This window comes from Eublepharis macularius, chromosome 2 (genome assembly GCF_028583425.1).
Source record: "Eublepharis macularius isolate TG4126 chromosome 2, MPM_Emac_v1.0, whole genome shotgun sequence".
Classification (NCBI taxonomy): domain Eukaryota; kingdom Metazoa; phylum Chordata; class Lepidosauria; order Squamata; family Eublepharidae; genus Eublepharis; species Eublepharis macularius.
The window spans coordinates 155,203,441-155,218,171 of record NC_072791.1 but is presented as its reverse complement, the minus strand read 5'-3'; the positions used below and the strand labels follow the sequence as shown (position 1 = coordinate 155,218,171).

Sequence of the window (14,731 nt, the reverse complement as noted above, 5' to 3'; positions counted from 1 at the left end):
TCTCCTTAGGACTGCACGGTTAATTCTTGCCTTTTCACTGCATCATCCCTAGTAGTTTCGTGGATTCTGCACAGCATACAAAGCTAGATTTCATTTCAAAGTTAGGATATGAGCTGTTTTATTGTGAGTGAGACAATGGTAACTTCCTATTTTTCAGCACTGCCTACTCCAACTGGCAGCAGCTCTCTAGTCGGTCAGGTAGGGGCCTTTCTCAGCTTTGGTGCCTGACATACTTTATCCTGGAGATGCCTGGGACTGAACCTGGAATCTTCAACATGCATTACATGGATTCTACCACTGCGCTGAGGAAATGGGGGAGGGAGAATGTGGAGCTCTATCTAACTAAGAAAAAATGCCATTGGCTGACTCCTTTAATAAAAAGTGTTAAAAAATCCCTGGCGTATATGATCAAAAAGCTGAAGAAACAGAGAATTAAATCTGGTCCTCCATTCTCTTTGATGTTTTTTCAATTGCTTCTGCTCCTTCTTGCTGTAGGTAACAGTTGTGTCAACCCAGGGAAAGAAGAACCATGGTTTCACTTCTCTACAGTGTCCGTGAGTATTTTCTCTAACTTCTAAGGAGCCAACCACAGGAGAAATGAGCTAGGGAAGGCTGTTCCAGTAACAGGAAAGTACATTATTCACTACCTGATGAGAATAACGTTCCAGCCTGTTGCAGTAGAAACAAATACAAATATTGTGGCACCCTCTAGACCCTAAATGTTTATTCTAGCATAATTTTTGTGACAATGACTTCCCTAAGCAGAGTTACACCCTTCTAAGTCCATTTATGTCAATAGGCTTAGAATGGAGCAGCTGGGTTTTGGATGAGTATTGTTTATCATGCATCTGATGCAGTGGGCTGTAAATGCTTAGGGTAGAATAAAAACATCGTTTATCTTTAAAGTGCCACAAGACTCCTGTTTTCTTTCACCTTCCCAGTGGATATCGTCTAACTATGGAAGCTGGTCAGCAAGCAATTTAACTGGTTCTTGCAATAACTTTTCTCAGACCGCAGAACAGACTAGGACATTAAAAACCGTGGAGCAAATTGAGCTGACTGATCCCTGTGGTACTGGCAGTGCCACAGGGTTCACTTGGTTGAGATTGTTCCAGGGCACCACTGGTCCTCCGGGTAGCAGCGCACTGGAAGTTTCCCAGGTAAGTGAAAGAGCTAGTCTTCTCCACAGACCAATCTGTCTCAGGTTCTCTGAGAGAAATTTTGGAACCCGAGGAACACACCCTACTATTACTTGTATTTATTCTAAACACAGCTTTTCCCTCCTTCATACAAACTGTTCATGAAGTAAACCATTTTCCTTTCTCCTTAGGGGAAAGTGAGGACTAGACATGGGCACGAACAGCATACCGGATGGAAAAAACCCACGAACAGGCCGCTCAGCTGCTTGCGAATGGGTCGTTCGTGATGCATCATTCCAGCCGAACAGGCGGTCAGCGCAAGCCTCGTTTGTTGCGTTTGGCCGCCGTTTGGGAAGCTAGACACTCAGGCGCTTTCAATCAATTGCCTCGGCAATGGAGGGGAGGGGGAGTGCCTGAACTCTGTCTGCACTCCCTCTATCGCCCCGGACACCCCAATCAAAGCCTAACTTAGCTTGATGGGCAGGTCTTCCTTCCAAGCGTGGAGCTGCAAATCGGTTACAATTGGTAACGTGGGAGCAGACACCAGGGAGGGGGGGAAGGAGGGAGGAAGGTGGTGTTCTGTGGCCATGGGAACTCCAATCTCATCCCTGCAAACCCTGTTATGCAGTTCTGACTGCCAACCACAGGCCTCCTGTGTTTCTCAATCAGTCCTCAGCTTATAAAAGGGCACTGTGCTCCCAGTTGTGGTTTCACTTTCAGCAAGCAGTGGAGTGGGACAGAGCTGTTAATAGTATTTTGGGAGAGAGACAGGGAGAGTGCATTGGAGCTGGGCTTTTTTCTGTGTGTGGTGGGTGGGATAGGGAGCTATCTTCTCTGGTGCCAGGGCTGCTGCCAGGCCCTGGGGCCAAGCTCAGTGGGCACCTCGGCTGAGGGCTCACCTTGATTATTAGTGCCTGATCTGGTCAGGTCTCTGGGAGTGTTGGGCTAGGGCTCTACCCCCTCCCTTCAGGAATGTATAACTTCGAGATCCATACTGCAATCTTGACCAAACTTGTGTGTTGGCTGGAGAAGAGCCTGCTGCACATTCCCTGTGAATATGGGCTCTCTAAGTGCTAAGGGGGGGCGCTCTGGTGCCGATGAACACCAAACACGTTTGGTAGCGGGACATGTTCGGGTCTGGTCGGCTGTTCGTGCTCATCGTCGGGAACAAACACCAAATGGCCTGTTCGGGTTTTTTCCCCCATTCGTGCCCATGTCTAGTGAGGACTCCCTAAAGAAGAGGCACCACATAATTCTTCCCTTCACTGCCCCCATTCTGTATCTATGAATAAACACAGGGCCAAGCTACAAGTGACAAATGACACTTGCCTGGCAAGTGAACAGACTCACGTGTATTCCTCCTTGATCAAGTGGAGTGCAAGTGAATGGCAAGTGAACGGGGAGGAGTACACATAAGTCTGTTCACTTGCCAGGCAAGTGTCATTCGTCACTTGTAGCTTGGCCCACAGTGGTGGTGAAGTCATTGGCATGTGCTTGTAACCAAAAGACATTGTGATTAGTACAGAACACTTATTTATCAGAATATTTATATTCTGGAAAAAATTAGTAGACAAGATATAAAGTGGATGGCTGCTCACTTGAAACAGATGAAAATTCCTAATGGGCAAGTGGCTTGCTATATCCACCACTCAAATTGCCAGTGGTACTGTTTCCAGGTGGGCAAGTTGCTGACTTTTGTTGTCTGCAAAAGAGCTGAACTGATTTTGTCCCAAAGATAGTGTTCAAAATTTTCTTTTGGTAATTTAAATTGCAAATATTCTTAAAGTATTCTCTGGATGTATGAATAGTGAGTACCAACATTTAACATCTAATGATTTTGCAATAGCAGTTAACATTATTTATATCTGATATGTAATTCAGTGTATGTGACATTTTCATATATTCTCATTTAATAACATTTGTACAAACTTCAGTCACAATTATCAATCCTTTGGGGAAACCCCTCCCCCTCAGAAAAAAAATCAGTGCTGAAGTCTAGTTTTGATTCTGAAATTTGAAATGCATAAAATTTGGAAGTCAGATCCCACCCCTCCCCCACCCCAACACTTGGACTATTAGTGATTCCTTTTGGGATCCCACAACATAAGTATCAGCTTCTGTCTTGAAGGTTTTCGTCCCTTACAGGGATGCTAAATAATATATTATTAACTCAGGATGGACAAATGTCTGCGTTGGCCTTCACACCTCTTATTTGAAGTGCCTGCCCCTCTCTCACTTGATCAGGTCTTCATCTGGATGAAAATCTTGAACAGATGCAGCAAGGAGTGATGATGCGTAAGGTGAAGTCCAAGAACTGGAAGAAACAGCGGTACTTCAAACTGCAGGATGACTGCATGACCATTTGGTACAAGTCCAAGAAGACTGGGAATGCCAAGTCTGCCTGTGAGTTTGGTTCCCTACTCTGTCTTGTTGACAACAAGGCTAGTTTGTAACAATGCCTTCACGTTTTACATGCAAACAAATGTACAGTATAATGTGGGAATGCTTTCACATGTGTAGAAGATTCTGCAGACTGTATAAACTACCACATGAAAATGTTTAATGAAGGTCAGGCAAAATCAGTAGCTGCCAGAATGCCCAATACAAATTTTCTGTAGCAAAATATTGTTTTGTTTGATATACTAAAGTCCTTGGCTGCACAACTCTGGAGCTGAAACTACAGATGAGGAAGCCTGACCCCACAACAGGGGGGACCTTTTTTCCTGAGGACTCCCCCACCTTTTCCAATGGAAAAATTAAGAGAACTGGGAGATTTGGGGAAGTACTAAAAAAAAATACCCTTAAATGTATTCTATTTTGGATTGAAATGCTTTTTACTACATTTTACTTATTCAAAATGCATAGGATGAATTTTTTATGTAAGGCCATTTACAGCATTAGATAATAATCATTCCTATGTATACTGTACACAATACATTTTCAAGCGTGTGTTTGTTTAAATGTGAATAATTTTGGCTATAATTAAGATGCTATAATGTGACATTATTAAATAATTCAGTTATAAAGCTTAATTTGTTATATTTGCTGCTAGTTTTGTTGTACTTGTCTTTCTGTTCAAATAGTACACTTTCTTTTTTGTTTACTACATTTTTTTTTAATTTCAATGTTTATTTTTTCCTGCCTTTCAAATGATGAAAATTAAGATAGATGTGCTAAGGTAGCATAGGGTGCAGCAGTTTGCAGACCTCTCTCAAAAACTAGATGTATCTGCAATTTTCCTTGTAGAAATAGAACACATATATATACCTAACAGTACAATTTTATGTGCTAACTAAATTATATGCTACATACTTTATCTTGTTAAAGGAGTAAAATAATTTTAGGTTTGGTAGAAGTGTATATTTCAATTTTCTTCACATTTTCATTTTTTTTTCCAGAGCAGGTTGTAGATCAAGTAAAAGTATTTTTCCCCCGTGGCTTCAAAATTTCTGGAAATTTTACATTGCTAACTGCCACAGACAGACTATAAGCAGTTTTGCTTAGCATATGGCACATGCATTTTGGGGTGTCTGGTTGTGTGCATGTATTTACTGAGTTATGGTTTCTACAAGATGTATTTATGAAGGCACAGAAATTGCCAGAGTGTGGGCCACCTCCAAGTCTACTGCGCAGAGTCTCAAATCTGATATAGCATGCCATGGTGTGAGGTGGTTACATTAAGTGGAGGATTTAGGGTGCCATTAAAGGGCACCACTTGACAATTATTTAACTGACAATTATTTAATTTATTACTGTGGAGGTGCACCTTGAATATTTTGTATCAGACACAAAATATTTTGGGCCAGCCCTGAGAGGAAGACCCAAAAATTTAAGCAACTGAATCAGAGGGCTGTGAAAGAAATGCATTCAACCTTATCCTCTGTCAAAATTTAGATTTAGTCCTCAATAGGAGCATTTGCATAATGTCTTCCTAATGTTGTCTGTGTAATCAGTTCAGGTGCTGAATATTTTCATTCTGTCAGTGACAGATACTTTTATTTCCCTTTGGAATTTTTAACTCTTGTCTTTTTGTTCTGACTTCCCCAGACTAATGACATGCTGATGAAAATGCCTTGACTTATGCTGACTTTGTTTTTACCACTATCTGTTCATGCTGAATCAGAATGTGCCCTATTTTTTTTTCTTATTCCCTGTATTAGTTAATGTAATAAAAGGTATTACCTCTCTTCTTCTGTCTACTAAGTTGTATGGGACCCAAACTGTCAAAAAAACCTTTGTTCTTGAAGTGGGTAGGGGTTGGTTGGTTAGGAAGGCAGGCTGAATATGCAGAGGTATATGTGAATGGATGAGTTGATAGGTAATGATGCTCCAGCTTCCTGTCATGCCTGGGGCAGCAAGGGAATAATTTGGTAATACCAAGCCCTACATGAAGTATGATATTTCTTGGCTGTCTTTCTCCCAGTTTCAGTGAGCGATGTAGAGACTGTGCGTGAGGGACACCAATCAGAGGTACTGCAGAGTCTAGCTGAGGAATTCCCACCTGAGCGCTGTTTCACCATTGTCTTCCATGGGCGCCGTGGCAACCTGGACCTAATTGCTGGCTCAGCTGAAGAAGCGCAGTGTTGGATCCAAGGCCTGCGGCGCCTTGTGGACGTGGTCACTAACATGGATCAGAAGGAAAAGATAGATCAATATCCTTTCACTTAACTCTTCACTGTCCATTTCAATGTCCTTCCAACAACAGGGGGAAAGGGGACTCTAGAAGCTCAGTCCACTTCAGTCCAAATGTTAAATACATGTTCCTACATTACCAAATGCCACAGCATGTTTATATCAACTGCCATTGTTGTTCCATTCCTCTTTACATCTTTTCTTTCTCACTCTCCAAATCTTCATTTGTCCCCAAAGACAGCGTTCTTCTCCAAAATTTCCCCACTCCATTAACTGCTTCCACCTAGGCCCCTTGTGATGCTCCATTTTTCCTAGCCATATCTTCCTCCTGAATGAATCCTTCAGAACTGTAGCAAAACTGAAAGCAGTCGATGCCTGCACATCCTCATTCTAAAAGTGCTTCAAATCTGCCACCAAACAGTTGCTAAAACTGCAGCAGAACACAAGAGGAAGATCCGCCCTTTCCAAGCAACCCAGAAGTTAAGGGAAGAGGGAGCTCATTTTCTATAAAGTTGTGCTTTTAGAATGAAGGGCTTCTGCAAATTCAGTGTATGCAACAAACTAGGTCCAATACGTTTGGGTGTCTCAATGAGCGAGCAAGAGCAACTGGTTCCCTGTGGTATCTTGACTTGGAAACACCACGTTGTGCTGCTAACAAGTAGAGAGTCTTCTGCTGGTTCTTTAGGTGCAGACAGACAGGCATTCTGGAAGTTCCTTGAATGTTATTTTGTTGCATTCCAAGGAATTTGTTTTCATGACAGTTGATTCCACCATGTTGAGAATATCAGTCTTTACTCTTTTTCTTCTCCCCTTCTGACCTTCAGGTAGGCTAGAGCTAGATCTGAAATATGTAAGTTCAAGAAACTTTGGAGTTTCCTTCTCATGAGAACCATTTGAAGAATTTTAAGGGATACCAAAAGAAAATCTTCTCAGAGAGCTTTTGCACGTCCCTAGATATGTCTGTTGGTACCCATGGTCTTGTGGTGGCACTTCCTTTTCTCCCTTGGTAAAAAAATGAAGTTTGTATTCCATGCAAGCCTAATTTCTCCTTTTGAAGGGAGGCTTCTGTTCAGCTCTGAAGAATCTGTTTCCTTTAACCTATATCTTGGGCTGCACATGGATCTGTGATTGGTTCCAAAAAGCTGATAAGGACAAGGATGGACGCATGAACTTCAAGGAGGTTCAGCACTTGCTCAGGATGATGAACGTGGAAATGAATGAAGGCCATGCTTTCCGGCTCTTCCAGGTGAATTTGTGTGCTTAAGTGGGGGAACTATAGAAGTGAACTACACAGAGACATCCCCTCTGCATGTCCTTATGGTAGCCACATCTGTTCCTTAATTAGCCACATTGCTGATCCTCAGATTCTCTGCTTTTGATTCTCAAATTCATTAGACATCATGACAAGCTGCTATTAAACTGAGATTGGGCACAAATTCTTGCTGTGTCTGTGTGCACCCCTTGTTCCTTTCATCTCCTTTTATTAATTGAACTTGGTCCAAAACTTCCTGATCAAATGAGAGCCAAGCTACAAGTGACTTTTTTCATGTGGAGAACACTTGATTGTTTTCGCAAGTTTTCCTGGGAACTGAAGTCCGAGTGTCCTTCCCCTCTCTGTTAGAATTGCTGCCTGAAGAGCCAGAGAAAGCCAGCGGCAGCAGCAGCTTTTGCAAATGGTTCCTCCAGTCACAAGCCTGCTGGACAAGAGGGCTCTCAACAATCTTTGGGGGTGGGCAGCTGCTACTTTCTCCCTGGGCATCTTGCTCCCAGGGAGCAGCTCTGGAGAAAGCCGCCGTATCGGTGAAGCTCCAGCAGCAGCGACAGTGGAAGAATCTGCTGCTGTTCTAACATGCCCTCATTTCAGTTTTTCTCCAGGAGTTCAGGGGCAAGGGAAGGGCATGTTAGAGCAGCAGCAGATTCTTCCGCTGTCACTGCGGCTGGAGCTTCACCGATATGGCGGCTTTCTCCAGAGCAGCTCCCTGGGAGCAAGACACCCAGGGAGAAAGTAGCAGCTGCCCACCCCCAAAGATTGTTGAGAGCCCTCTTGTCCAGCAGGCTTGTGACTGGAGGAACCATTTGCAAAAGCTGCTGCTGCCGCCGGCTTTCTCTGGCTCTTCAGGCAGCGATTCTAACAGAGAGGGGAAGGACACTCGGACTTCAGTTCCCAGGAAAACTTGTGAAAACAATCAAGTGTTCTCCACATGAAAAAGTCACCTGTAGCTTGGCTCTGAAGCTCCAATTTTGTGTGACTTCTAATTGCAGGGACCTCAATGAATTGGAGTTTAATTCCTCAGAAATCAGGATTCCAAACAGATTAAACTGAGATTTAGACGTGTGATGTTTGGTGGCATAAATAAACTGCAGAGTATTGATGTGCCTATGTGACAGACACCTGAGAGGAAAAACAGCCTCCCAGCTGTTTCACACCTGAGCCTATAGGAGTGTTGTTCCAGCATCCAATGACCTTTCTGAATAGGATGTGAGTAGGAAAAAAGAAACACAGGGCGGAGGGTGGGGTTCTATTCTGCCTCAAGGAAAGTGCAGACATAGGAGTTGGGAACTGCCTGAGAAAGGAGGACAGACAATTTTGTGTGTAGCTCTGCCTGGTTGACAGAACAGTTTAACTCCATCTCTGGGAGAGGATAGAGTTGTAAGGCTTGTCTCTAGTGATAAACGGTCTTGCTTTAAAGCTTTAATGAGAATTCTTCACATAACCTGTACTTAAATCTTTTGTTGTTTTATTAAGCCTTCTCCTTCAGTGATCTCTGTACTTTCTGTGCTAAATACAAAACTTACCTCACAGTAGTGACACAAGACCTTTACACTTCCTACCCAAGAACACCTTGTAACTGAGGGGAAGGGTTTTATCTCAAAACCAACTAGGTCCCCCAAATTCATAAGAGGCAGTGTGAATCCCTTTGGTTTTTTAAAAAAAGAAAAGAAAATGGCCTGTCACAGTCTATATTTGGTCTCCATAGTGAACTAGAGCTCCATCAAATCAGGAAGTTTTGAATTAAGCTCCACACTTGAAGAGAGAAGGGAGATGAGAGGTGGAAAGGGAATGAAGGTACACACATGACAGAAAGCAGCAGTCATGCCTCATCTCAGCAGCTTGGTCTATCTGTTCATGTAAGATTGGCTGTTTTGTCTATTCCCCAGAGCACCATCCACCCGGCTGTGGCCTCTCTCCATCTGAATGCTTTCTTTGTTCATATTCAATGGCTTTGGACCTTTGGGGGTTTCAGGCCACCAAATTAGCAAATTAGAGTTGCTCCAAGATAATGGTAATTCTATCCCTTTGTCCATCATGTAAAAGAAAGATCTTTTCAAGGCATAATTCATTGGGATTCGTTATCAGTTTTCCATTAAATTAAATCTATGCAGTGCTTAATTCCTAAAGTAAGAGATTATAGTTTACTTTTAAAATGAGTACTTTTTAAATCCAGATGTTGACTGGTGTCTTTTTATTAATTCATGTGTTCCAGGACTGAGCGCTGGTATTAAAAATAGATATGTGAGTGGGTGGTTTGCTTTGGCTAAAATTAAACCCAAAATCCATATTGTTTTTCTATTAGAGTAGAGGAGAGCAAGGCACACTTGCTGTATCTCAAGTAGAGATGGGCACGAACTGGAAAAATGGCTGTTTGTTGCGGTTCGTGGTTCGTTGCGTTTCACGAACCACGAACCAGCATGAAATTGCCCAGTTCACAAACCGGTTCGTTTGTTTCATGAAAAGTCTCTTCTGGGGCAGAATAAGGTCTGCAGAAAGCCCATCCTCCCATTGCCTAGGAAACTGATTGATTGGCACCAGGCTGTCTGCAGTGACGAACCGAAAAATGAACCAGGCTAAAAATCATATTGGTTTGTCACGGGTCGTCAGAAATGCCCTGCGATGAACCGCAAGTTCATGAACCATGAACTGGCCAGGTTCATCACCAACTTTGGTTCGTATTTGGGTTCATGTCCATCTCTAATCTCAAGACATTTTCAGAAGTAATGCAAAAAAGTTCCTTTTAATATGGAATGTGTTGCATGTCAACGTTAATATGTCAGAGAGTTTTTTGAAAAGTGAATGTCCAAGTAAGCAATGCAAGGATTTTCATTCGCCTTTTACAGATACAGAAAAAAATGTAAACATGGATATAACTTGTGGAACCTTTTTATGCTGTGCTGTGCTCTGCTTTGTCCAGAAGAGGACACAGTTGCATGGAACAAATATATCCAGCCCAAGCTTTCCTAGTCAGTTATAAGAGGGAGAGTAGAAGGACACACCATACCTTTGTATGATATCTCCACAGTTCTGATAGGTTGTACTTTCACTGTTATTTAAAATAGCCAGTCTGGGATCCAGAATCTTTTCAGAGGACAGAATGTTTGGATCAAGTGATATGTTAACCATGTATTCACTTGGGTGGCCTTGACATGTCACTTTCTCTCAACTTTAATTTGTCACTGGTAATAAGAACCTGTGTTGTAAGTGAAATTTTGCTTCTCTTGAGTTCAGTACCAGCTTAAAAGTAGAACTACACATTTCACAGTGATCCTTTTTACTAATTTTTAAACAAAAAGATATGCACTACAGCTGCTGGGGCTGCCATTTAAAGGGGAAGACTGGGTCTGAGAGCAAAGGGAACTATTTAACCTCCCCCCCCCTTCTCAATCTTCCAACTGAAAATTGCTACTCCTTAGCTGCTTTTACCTCTATTAAGAAGAACTTTCATAATATATCTCATTCCCCAATAGGACAAAAAGCAGTTGGGGTGGGGGTGGGGGTGGAGATTTTCAGCTAGAAAATTATACAAAAGAAAAAGACTAAATAGAACACACCCAGCTGATCTTCACTTTAAATTGCAGCACTAGCACCCATGTTAAATATAATTCAAGAAGTCAATAAGAAGCATCATGTAACAGGTGGCACTGCCCTGAACTAATATGATTTCACCTTCTGCTGTCTCATTATTTGGGACTAACACAGCAATTGCTAGCAAATGTGAACAAGTCTGACTGTAATCACAGAGAATGACAACTAACAATATTTCCTTATTTGCCTCCCCTTAAATTCCTTCTGCTTTGCAGAAGCCCGACTGCTTTGTTATGTTTCCCATGCCACATCTCCCATCTCTAGTCATCAAGCCACCACTCCTCTGGTCTTCATATCCTTCCTAAAGACCCGCTGCTTTAATAAATCCTTTTCTGAACCTTTCATACTTGTCAACTGTACATTCATTCCCTGCCCTCTTCCCTTTCTGCTCCTCTAATCCTATCGTGCCAGTTTAACATTGATTAAATGGGCAAGGACCACACTATTTCTATGTACTGTACAGTCCCTAGTTGGTGTTAGGTAGTAGCCTGTTTCAAAGAGAGACCATCAGTAGCACCAGATCCCTGACACTGCTTGTTTGATTTCCAATGCTCTCCAACCTGTGCAAGGACCTCAATAGTGAGACCCCTCCATTCCTTGCAGATGGCTGACAAATCCAAGACAGGGACACTGGAAGGGGAGGAGTTTGTGCTGTTCTACAAAGCATTAACTCAGCGAGATGAGGTGCTCAAGATCTTCCAGGAGTACTCCAAGGATGGCAAGAAGCTGACACTGCTGGAGTTTGTGGACTTCTTGGAGCAGGAGCAGATGGAGAGCAATGGCATTGAGGAGTTGGCCATGGAGCTTATTGACAGATACGAGCCATCTGAGACAGGTGGGGGGGAGGAGGGAGAGTTGTTGGGGCCACAGTCTGGACAAACATCCAGGGCTAGTGCAGGTTGGCTCTGGAATCCTAAAAGGGCATCAGTAGCACTTTGCAAACTGTACCTGTGACAGTGCAGTCCTTAGCTGGAGGGTGTTCATTCATTCATCTATTTAAAATATTTATATCCCACCTTATTTCCTCAGACACAAGAGTTACCATTCTAAGCCCTAATACTTACCAAGTTACCATTGTAAGTCCATTGACTTCAATAGATTTAGAATGGTAAAATTCTTCTTAGGATTGCATTGTAAATCCCATATATTCATGATGGGAGTGTGTGTGTGTGTGTGTGGTTACAGCCCCATGTTTTCCCTCCATAACCATATCTGCCTGCTGAGTATCCACCTCATGTGTCTAATGAAGCGGGCTCTAGTCCATGAGAGCTTAAGCTAAAACAAACAAACAAAAAACCTAGTCTTTAAGGTTCCACAAGACTCCTTTTTGTTCTAGCCTCACTATATCTCTTTTTAAAAAACAACACTATGTTCATCATTCTTGTGACATTTGTTTCCATAGAAATTACCTTCATGCCTGCTTTTTCCTGGTCAATCTGGTTCACTGACTTTGTCCAGTTTAAAGGTTTTTCCTGCCCATTGTTGCTTGGAAACCCATTTCTTTTGATGTTTTTTCTTTCTCCATTGGCTTTCCCCACACACAGCTAAGGCTCGCCACGTCCTGAGTATAGATGGATTCCTCATGTACCTGTGCTCGCCAGATGGCTCCATCTTCAACCCTGAGCACAGGACGGTCTTCCAGGACATGTCGCAGTCCCTCTGCCATTACTTTATCTCCTCCTCCCACAACACGTACCTGATGGAGGACCAACTGCGAGGGCAGAGCAGCATTGAGGGATATATCAGGTATCACACTCAAAGGTCAGGTGGAAGAGTACATCCATAGGTACTTAGCCTCCTCCCACAACAGAACCCAATACAATCTCTTCTCTCAAAAGTTTTTACTCACATTCACTTGGTACCTCATGGAAAGGACACCAGAGTTTCAGGGTGGTCAGTCATGGGTAGATTCAAACTCTGGGCTTGCTGGAATCTGCTCCCTGAGCCTTTGATTCTGCATCAGAGACCAGAGGCTTCCCAGGGCCCAAACAGTTTTATTAGATCTTTGTCTTGGTCCACCACTACCACAGGGCCAAGCTACACATGACGAATGACACTTGAACAGCAAGTGTATTTCTCCCTGTTCACTTGCCCTCCACTCAATCCACTTGCCATTCAAGTGTCATTCGTCATGTGTAGCTTGGCCCACAGTTGGATGCTGTCCTTTCATATTCTTAGATGAACTTTTTCTCAATAGAAGGTGTGCAACAAAGCACTTTTTAATGAGACTCATGGATTCTCTCCTTGCTTTCCTCTTGCTGATTTCTCCTCTGATGCTGGCTCTGCCAGCTGCTCTCTTGTTCTTTAACCCTGACCATCCTGTTCCTTGCTTCAGTGTCTGCACATCCCTTATCTGTCTAGCATTTGGATTGAACTTCAATTGTCCCCTTCCTCCTACACTTTTGCCTGTCTCTCACCTCAGTCAAATGCCCCAGCCTCACCATTTTATTGAAAAGCCCCATACTGTTGGGTTTGAGTCTTCTTTTTGCAACATTGAGATCCTGGCCAGGAGGCACACAGCCCCTACCCATGGCATAAAATGGAATTGCCTGGAACACTGTGCAAGTTAAGGTGCATCAATAGAGCATTCAGTGCACATCCAAACCCTGCAGTCCACAAACCCCCGCAATTACATGCCACTTCAGGATCCTGCTTGTTCCAACTTGTCAGTCCTGCAATTATAAAGCCATGACTAGCCAAGCTACTTGCAGGACACAAGTGGCATGCAGAAGTGCTGCCTCCTTCCCAATAAAACCTCCTGTGCCTTTAACAATGAGCTCAACAGCTCATTATAGTAAGAAAAAATGTTCAGTTGGGTTTCTCAGCAACCTACTAGTGTTAAAGGCACAAGAGCCTCTGTCAGGAAAAAATTGCAAATGATCATGCTATGAGAGTACAGAAAGGTACTTACATTTTCAAGGTACTGATGTTTGCTTCTCACAGTTAGGGTGAAAACAAATTTAACATATATAGGACAGTGGAGCTGGGCTTGGAAGCAGCTTCGACTCATTCACTATCACTCTCTGGAAATAGTTCTGCAACTTCCAAGCGGAAGCTATTGTATGCTCCCATGATAAAATGTAAAGGTAGTACCTTGTGCAAGCACTGAGTCATTACTGACCCATGGGGGGATGTTGCAGTACGACATTTTCTTGGCAGACTTTTTGTTATGGGATGGTTTGCCATTGCCTTCCACAGTCATCTACCCTCAGGAAACTGGGTACTGTTTCCTGGGGGTAAAGTCTGTCAAGGCATCCCATGAGTCTCTGTTTATAACAGAAAAGTGAGATTTAGGATTAATGTTTTAAAATTGTATTTAAACGAATAAACGAAAAGTTGCCTGTGCAAGGTTCTGATAGGGAAGCCTCCTGTGATGTCACCTAGAATCCTCAATACTTGGTATAATTTATTTATTTACTCGCTCCATTTATAGTCCACCTTTCTCATGGTGACTCAAGACAGAGTCCCAAGTTAAACTATGCAATAAAAACAGTATAATGCAATAAAACTTGATTAAAAACTTAAAAACAATGCAATAAAACAGCCTAATTTTTTCACAGGTATTAAAATTATAATCCTATTCCTTTTAAAAACGTTTAGAAATTATCATTTAAAATTAAGGTTGCAAATGAACAAATAAAGGCATGAAAGTTGATGCAGCATTTTTATTTAAAAAAACCCAGGAAATTCTGAAACCACTTAAAACATGGGAAAGGACAAGATTGGTGGCTCACCTGGCATTTGATTGCTGGCATGCATGGTTGTCAAAGCTGCAAAGCTGTGAAAAAGCTGGACTGATCCTAGAGCCGAAGGACCATTGCTCTGTTTTTGTATTACATCAGTAGACAGTTTAGTGACCTTTTCATAAGCATCATGCAGCCAAAAGGTGGCGAGCTACCTGATACAATTAGTGCAAGTTTTCAGATGAACAAAAGTGAGGTATAAGGTTGCCAGTTCTGGGTTGGGAAATTCCTAGAGATTTGGGGAGGGCAGGTTTTGGAGATGGGAGGGACCTCAGTAGGGTATAATGCCTTAGAGTCCACCCTCCAAAGCAGCCATTTTCTCTAGTAAAGCTGATCTCAGTTGTCTGGAGATCAAT

The 14,731-nt window shown here is 42.7% G+C and overlaps 1 protein-coding gene across 1 annotated transcript in view; it reads left to right on the top strand.

The window, feature by feature from the left end:
• The window catches only part of PLCD4 (phospholipase C delta 4), a 69,498-nt gene that overhangs the window by 41,174 nt on the left and 13,593 nt on the right, over positions 1-14,731 (top strand). The window contains exons 2-7 of the mRNA XM_054971679.1: positions 496-554; positions 3,384-3,542; positions 5,563-5,791; positions 6,888-7,017; positions 11,236-11,467; positions 12,177-12,378. Coding sequence (XP_054827654.1) covers positions 530-554; positions 3,384-3,542; positions 5,563-5,791; positions 6,888-7,017; positions 11,236-11,467; positions 12,177-12,378 — 977 coding nt within the window. The 5' untranslated portion in view covers positions 496-529. The remainder of the gene's footprint in view (positions 1-495; positions 555-3,383; positions 3,543-5,562; positions 5,792-6,887; positions 7,018-11,235; positions 11,468-12,176; positions 12,379-14,731) is intronic.